Source organism: Centruroides sculpturatus, unplaced genomic scaffold (genome assembly GCF_000671375.1).
Source record: "Centruroides sculpturatus isolate CEXI.00-Female unplaced genomic scaffold, Cexi_2.0 scaffold375, whole genome shotgun sequence".
NCBI classification, from domain to species: Eukaryota; Metazoa; Arthropoda; class Arachnida; order Scorpiones; family Buthidae; genus Centruroides; species Centruroides sculpturatus.
Genome location: NW_019384589.1, coordinates 558,001 through 566,046, shown reverse-complemented (window position 1 = coordinate 566,046; position 8,046 = coordinate 558,001). Strand labels below are relative to the sequence as shown.

General features: G+C 25.6%; 1 protein-coding gene and 2 long non-coding RNA genes across 3 annotated transcripts in view; all 3 read right to left on the bottom strand.

Annotated features, from left to right (window-relative positions):
- Positions 1-373: 373 nt before the first annotated feature.
- Positions 374-947, bottom strand: LOC111624722. The gene is made up of 3 exons (XR_002756628.1): positions 855-947; positions 719-776; positions 374-435 (listed from the first exon to the last, which is right to left on the bottom strand). It is a non-coding gene; the product is annotated as an uncharacterized LOC111624722 (long non-coding RNA).
- A 4,060-nt stretch (positions 948-5,007) lies between these two features.
- Positions 5,008-5,842, bottom strand: LOC111624702. Its single transcript, XR_002756627.1, has 2 exons — positions 5,376-5,842; positions 5,008-5,278 (listed from the first exon to the last, which is right to left on the bottom strand). It is a non-coding gene; the product is annotated as an uncharacterized LOC111624702 (long non-coding RNA).
- A 498-nt stretch (positions 5,843-6,340) lies between these two features.
- Positions 6,341-8,046, bottom strand: part of LOC111624708 (putative sodium-dependent multivitamin transporter) — an 8,170-nt gene continuing 6,464 nt past the window's right edge. Inside the window, exons 2-7 of the mRNA XM_023367616.1 lie at positions 7,787-7,994; positions 7,553-7,707; positions 7,310-7,482; positions 6,702-6,799; positions 6,534-6,625; positions 6,341-6,457 (exon numbers count right to left, since the gene is read on the bottom strand). Of these exons, the coding sequence (XP_023223384.1) occupies positions 6,422-6,457; positions 6,534-6,625; positions 6,702-6,799; positions 7,310-7,482; positions 7,553-7,707; positions 7,787-7,994 (762 nt within the window). The 3' untranslated portion in view covers positions 6,341-6,421. The remainder of the gene's footprint in view (positions 6,458-6,533; positions 6,626-6,701; positions 6,800-7,309; positions 7,483-7,552; positions 7,708-7,786; positions 7,995-8,046) is intronic.

The window sequence follows — 8,046 nt, the reverse complement described above, 5'->3', positions numbered from 1 at the left end:
ATTCCGTTTTATATGAATTCCATGTTGTACGAGTCACTTAGATTTTACAAATACGTAAGCCGTTCACAGCCCAGCACACGTATTTGTAAAATCTAAGTGACTCGTACAACATGGAATTCATATAAAACGGAAAAATCAACAGTGTTATAAGGGGTCGACTGTATTTTTCTCTGTATATAAATCATATTTTGCATTCCAGTGAATTTCTAACATATAAAAGTTTATTATTTGAATATTTTAATTTAAAAAAAAAGAAAAAAAAACAGCTTAATGAAGCGATAAAAGTACAATTTATTCATTATTCTTTACCATAAATTAAAGAATAATAATGGATAAAAGTTATAAAATAATACAATTATTTGCTTCCTTTTTCATTTTCTGCATCCGTTATATCAGGTGCACTGTCCATTCTTCCACAGATTGGAGGCGTAATTGCTGATTTTAATTATAATTAATTAGTAGGTAAAACTTATTAAGTACTAAATAATAAACCAAATACAGTCGACCCCCTATAACACTGTTGATAATTCCGTTTTATATGAATTCCATGTTGTAGGAGTCACTTAGATTTTACAAATATGTGAACTGTTTACAGCCAGGCACACATATTTGTAAAATCTAAGTGACTCGTACAACATGGAATTCATATAAAACGGAATTATCAACAGTGTTATAGGGGGGTCGACTGGTAGTTAAAATAATAATCAAAATTACTTACTAAATATAGCAGCCATAACGATGCAAAATACTAACAAGGAAATGTCCATTATATCTGACTGTAATTCGGATTTTAAAATTTAATTATAATTAAGTTAAGTGCAATTAAATTATTAAAATACCTGTCAATAATTTACCTGTAAAGTTTTCCTTTAAGCTTGTTACTCGATACGATAGATATAGTTCAAGTTTAGTGGGTTACTAAATAATATCGTGTATGAAACATATGCTGCTGAATAATATTCTTTTATATTGCTAATTATGAGACAATGCAGGTACATAAAGCATGTGCAGATTCTATATCGAATACTTTTATTAAATACAAAAAAAAACAAAGCTTTATTCTTATGTTTATTTTAATTCAAAATTATCCTTTAAATTTATCTTAAAATATATTATATTAAAGCTCGTTCGTTTCTTTTAAAAAATTGCAGATTTATTTTTATTTTTATTGCTATAAAAATTGGTTAATTTTACACTAGAAATATGTATAAATTTAATTATAATTAATTTCAAATTGAAATCAATTTATTTCTGAATTTAATTGTAATCTATTTCATATTTACATTAATTTGTTTCTGAATTTAATTGTAATCTATTTCATGTTTAAATTATTCATTTTCTAGATTTTAATTTTAATTAATTTCAAGTTTAAAATTAAATTGATACTGATTATAATTAAAATTACTCACGCCATATTTTAATTAATTAATAAGAAAGACGATATTTACGCTTTTCTTTTAATTAAATATTAGAATATCATGAAATTTAATTACGTTTAAGAAACCTGCTAATTAATACTATTAAATATTAAAATATCATGAAATTTAATTACGTTTAAGAAACCTGCTAATTAATACTATTAAATATTAAAATATCATGAAATTTAATTACGTTTAAGAAACCTGCTAATTAATACTATTAAATATTAAAATATCATGAAATTTAATTACGTTTAAGAAACCTGCTAATTAATACTATTAAATATTAAAATATCATGAAATTTAATTACGTTTAAGAAACCTGCTAATTAATACTATTAAATATTAAAATATCATGAAATTTAATTACGTTTAAGAAACCTGCTAATTAATACTAATTATTTAATAAATATATTCTAAAAATTTGAAAATAATTTTTATTCATATCAATTAACTCAAATGCTATTTTGAATATATAAAACAATTAACTTAATAATTAACATTTAAAATTTGAAATTATAATGAATTTCAAATTTGAAACTAATTATAAATCAATTTAAACGAATTAGTAATTTTAATCAATTTTTAATTGCTAAATTTATTACTTAATTAATTTTAATGATTTTAATTGAATATATTTAACAAAATCGAAAAAGATTTTTTGTTAAATTAAATTAAAATTTTATTATCATAAAATAGTTCTAAAATAATCAAATAAAAGCATGAAAAAGTAAATATGGTAAAGTGGCCCGAAATTTAGTTAACCAATATATACTTTTAGGAATGATTCAAGTAGCCTACGGTCAAACTTCTTAGCAAGGGCCACTGACGATAACAGACTTTATGCAGAGGTGTCCGTAATTTAAAGGTTTGAGCTATTCCGTATAGAAGATAATATAAATTTATTTTAAATTATATACATTTTATTATGAGGTAGATCTTAGGTCTAGATTAAAGAAAGAAAGAGGATAAGAGGATGAGAAAGAGGAGAGAAGGTCCCAGTAGGATACTAAGTAAAAAGGGTGAATGAGAAAGTATGAAAAATAAAATTTTATGGCCATTGTTTGAAGGTTATTAATTTAAATGTGAACTTGATGACAATTAAACGTTATTGAGTTAAATATGAAATTGATGACAATTAAACGATATTGATTTAAATATGAAATTGATGACAATTAAACGTTATTGAGTTAAATATGAAATTGATGACAATTAAACGTTATTGATTTAAATATGAAATTGATTACAATTAAAATCCTGTGAATAATTTAAAGATTATTTTGTATACACTTCAAAAATAAACGTTCTGCTGTTTAGAGGTAGCCTTATTCGAAGTTCGATCGTTCATTTCAGTTTACTTACTTTTGGGCCATCCTGTATAAAAGATAATATAAATATAAGTTTGTTTTTTATATATTAATAGGGAGCAGAGCGTTAGTTAACGTTGAACAAACGGAGTGAGGGGATGAGAAAGAGGAGAGAACGTCCTAGTACGATACTAAGCAGAAAGGGTGAATTAGAAAGTATGAAGGATAGAATTATTTTATATAAAACTTATATTAAATTTAATTTCTTTCATATAAAAATACATAAATGTTTAATATATTTTTTTTATCTTTTTCCCAGTGGTATTTTCATTCTGGTTTATAAGATTACGTAGGTATGTTTTTACAGATAAAGCATTTTAAAGTTTACGATAAGAAGAAACATTCACGTGCATTATTTTATCACCAGATAACAATGTGTATGTCACGTTTAAACTCCAAATTACAAAAAGTCGTCACTGTTGCCAGTTGTTCAATTAACAATCTTACAACGATGAATAAATCTTTTATTTTCTATTAATAACAAAGCAATTATTTCTATTAGAGTACACAATTAATAATGTCTGGTGATTAATTTCAAATATATTAATTTTTAATTGCGTTAGAATCATTTAAACTTAATTTTAAAGACGTTTAAAATATAAAAGGACGATTTATTCTATTGACGTTAATGATTTAATTATAATTAAGAGATTAATGACAATATTGATATAGAATTAAGATAGATACAGTCAAGCCTTTAAACACACGCAAAAAATGGCTATTTATCGAAAGTGGCCGTTTTTTGGAGGTTATTTTGTATGCAATTTTATTAAAAAGTTCCTGGAAAATAGCCGCTTTATATGGACTTTTATTTTAAAAGTTTCTGGTAAAATGGTCGCTATTTGGAGGGTGATTTGTATGCAGTTTTTATAAAAATTTCCTTAAAATTGGCCGCTGTTTACAGGTTAATTTGAAGGTTGTTCTCTATCTAATTTTACTTTACGCTGTTTACAGGTGGCCATTATTTGCAGTGGCCGTTCTGGAGAGGTGTCCGTTATTGGAGGTTCGGATGTATTTATATATTTATTTAATAATGAAAAAAATTGTATAAAATTAAAAATATAATCAGCTTAAATATAAATATGTAGCGTGAAAAATATATAATTAAATTCTATTACTCAATTAAAGTTAATTCTGATTAAGTTTAAAATTAATTGTAAAAAAGTTTTTAAGAAAATTATCTATTTAATGTGTTAAAATGTTTAAAATTTTATTAAATTATTAAAAAATTGTATTTAATAAAAATTACTTTATATATCATTACATTATGTGGTAGCTTCTGTTTTCATTTATAACTCGTTTACAGTATAACCTGTGAACGACGGACAGTGAAGAAGAACATAACACGAACGTTGTTCGGAATTGGGCGGTGTTTGAAGGTTTTTAACTTAATTTTTCTCGGAAAATATGACTGATGATTAGAGTTGGACGTTGTTAGGAGGTGTCCGTTATTGGAGGTTGAGCTGTATACATTTACTTTAGATTTTTCTACTTAAAATTTCTAATTTTTTATACTAAACTTAATCACATTTTGAATTATAGATTGTTCCCATCAATTTATATATAGAGAGGGTGGCCCAAAAGTCACTTAACAATTGTAAACAATAACTAATTGTTTTTTTCAGATATTTATTTACATATTTTATGTTTCCACATATTTGTATAAATGAAAACAAAACACATTGTTGTAAACTTAATTTCAGTTATAAATTTACATTTACAAGAACACATAAAAGAAAAAGCGATGGGGTTAACTAATTTTTGGGCCACCCCATTCATTCAATTTATATATACTATATATTTGGTTTTTTTTTAAATGAATTTTATTGTTTTTAATGGTTCCTACCCCTATAAATTAATGTTATTTTGCTTACAAAAATAAAATTCTTTAAGCCTGTTTTTTAATTAAGGAAGAAATATTTTACAAATTTTATTTGTTCGAAAATACAATGACAAAGGGGGCCCTTCATATCTTCAGGCCCCATACAAAATCTTGTCTACTTGATACATCTAAGCATTTATCCTTCATCACAGAAGAACGGCTATTCCATAGTGTTACAGGNAATATTTTACAAATTTTATTTGTTCGAAAATACAATGACAAAGGGGGCCCTTCATATCTTCAGGCCCCATACAAAATCTTGTCTACCCGATACATCTAAGCATTTATCCTTCATCACAGAAGAACGGCTATTCCATAGTGTTACAGGTATTTAATCATGTTTACATTTTAATTGTCGCTTTCAAATGTTCATTTCGGCCTTTATTGAATTTAAAATTACACAACATTATAAACACTATAAATTTTAATGGGCATTTAATACAATATAAAAGTTAATTAACCCATTTACGGTATATCGATGCGATATATACTTATATAAATAAATATATATAAAATTAATAACGTTAACAATAATCACGCATCCTTCTTTTCTTTCTCTTCCTTCTTATCCGGAGAGCTGTCCATTCTTCCACATAACGGAGGTGCAAATGCTTTTAATTAATATAAGAATTAATTAATTAACTTAATTAAAAGTTAAATTATTATACGAGTTAATTAGTAATTAAGTTAAAAGTTAAATATACTTACTGAAAAGAATCGTGATGAAGATGCAAAATAATATTAATGTGACGTCCATTATGATTCAAGTCTACCCTCTGTACTCTCGGTTTTTCGCTGTTTTAGTTGGATTTTTACGTAATTTCGAAAGGAATATAGATGTAAGAAGGTATAAATGACTCGTTTACTTCGATTTTTTTTTCTTAATTTTCGGACGGGCGGGTATTTATATACACGTGTTATCAGCACGATTACTCATGTCAACTTTGTCGCAGTTACATAGTTGATACAAATGATATAAAAACTGATAATTTTTTAAACTTTGATAAATATATCGGTCACGTGTTTATTTCTTTATTATCTCAATGTTTTCTTTATTTATTATCCTCGCCTGAAATAACTTTTTCTCCTTAAAGTGTTTTAAGATCAATTGTAAATATATGAGATTTCAAAAGTAAATAAATAATATGATAAGAGAAAAATGAGTAGAAGTTAAATTTATTTGGCTTCACAATATATTTTTCTACAATTTTTTTATAGTTTTACATCCAAAGTTTTAAATTTAATACCTCGTTAAGGTGATTTTGTTGAAGGATTGTTCTATTGTAATGTCAGTTTTTTTTTTTATCTTGGTGTTAACATAATTTTATAAGTAAAAGTGTGGTAATTTATGTAATTTGCTTGTTATTTTATGAACTTTTAACAAATTATAATCTATATTTAAAATTTATTACGATATTAGCAATTATGTTAACGTTTTAACTGTAATTAACAATTGCTCTTAAACGTTTTAATTAGAATTAAAAGTTGATTTTAAACGTTTTAATGAGAATTAAAAGTTAATTTTAAACGTTTTAACTGTAATTAACAATTTCGTTTAAACATTTTAATTAAAATTAAAAGTTGATTTTAAACGTTTTAATGAGAATTAAAAATTGATTTTAAACGTTTTAACTGTATGTATCAATTGCTTTTAAACGTTTTAATTGTAATTTACAATAAATTCAAAAAATTTTAATTGTAATTTACAATAAATTGAAAAAATTTTAATTATAATTAAATATCTTCTTAGTCTTTTACATATGATGCGTTGAATCTTGAAAAACTTCCATCTAAATTGTTTATATGAAATTAGTTACATAAAAATTATGTTAATTGTAATTAATTACAAATTAATTAACACAATACTTTTAATTCTTTTTCAAGATTCGATTTATTGTAACCGTATAACCATCTCGCCGCTGGAGTTAATAATTCTTTTTCAACAGTTTTCTTTGGTCCTGTTGAGAAATGAATACAATTTAGTATTAAATCTAATACTTTTATAGCATAAAATACTATTTAAAGGTAAATTACCAGTAATTAAGCTGACAAAATAGCCAATAATTACAGTTAAAACAGTAGAGAAAACTGCAAACCACCAGTAAGATATTTTGTATAATGGAAATATATCTCTGAAATATTCGAAAATATTTAATATATTATTGATTAAGTTAATTAAAAATAAATATTTTTAACTACAAATCGTAAGTGTTTTAAAGATAATTTGAAAGTTTCAACGATAAACAATGATAAGTTTATTAGCTTTGCTTAAAAACAGCAAAACAATCTCGTGTTCCGATTGATACTATAAACAGATAAGCACGTGTAATCTTAATTCCACCCCCGAAAAGTGCTGAATTAAAATATAAAATATCTACAAAATAATTATATATAAGGGAACATTCTACTTATTTCATTTCTTCGTAAATAAAACTGCAGAAGGGTCCCTCTTTATCTCAGGCCCCATACGAGACCCTGTACATCTTGATCGTTTATTCTTTATCACAGCTCTAGTGGCTTCGTACACAATGGTAAAGGGATGAATGACAGTCTACACGTTCTAATTTATTACGTTTTTAAAAGTTTAACAATGAAACTTCCATCGAAATTCACGTGTCTTAAGAAGTAAATTTGCACCTCACCTCTCGTCCACGTATGTAAAATTATGACTTATTGTCATATTAATAGCTTGAGTTACGTTATCACATTCCATAATTGTCTGTGGTAATTTTGTAGTTTTGAACTGTGCTAAGTTATTCCCTATTCCTAGCCATAAAAACAGTACGCTCGATATAACGACACCAGTAACGGCACCCTGTAACGTAAAATAGAAGTTTTATGATCGAAATTTAGTTTAAAATTCACTGAATTTAGAGTTATTATACCTTCTCGTTTGGTCTAATGAACAGCATTCCTAACGTAAATACTCCAAAGATTGGTCCTCCAAGTACACTAAGAATGGTAACTGAAACTTGCATCAGAACGTCCAGCTGCTCTACCAAGTATGAGAGCAATATACAAGAAAGTCCATATACTAGCACTAAAAATAGCAAAATAGTTACTCAAGATAACATTTTTGTCAATTAGTTAAAGATTTTCATAATTAAAATGTAATTTACCTAAGATTTTCATTATGTAAGAGGCCTTAGATTCTGTTAAACGCCCGCTGCAACAATATGGTTTAATGAAATCTTCTAATGTTACAGCGGATAACGAGTTAACACCGGATGATATTGTGCTAATTGATGCACTAAATATACCAGAAACGCATAATCCCGGCAAACCTGGGAATTTTCCTAAAGATTGCATGACATAATATGGAAGTATCTAAAAAAATTAATAATATATCAGATAAATTTTTATATATACTTATATAAAA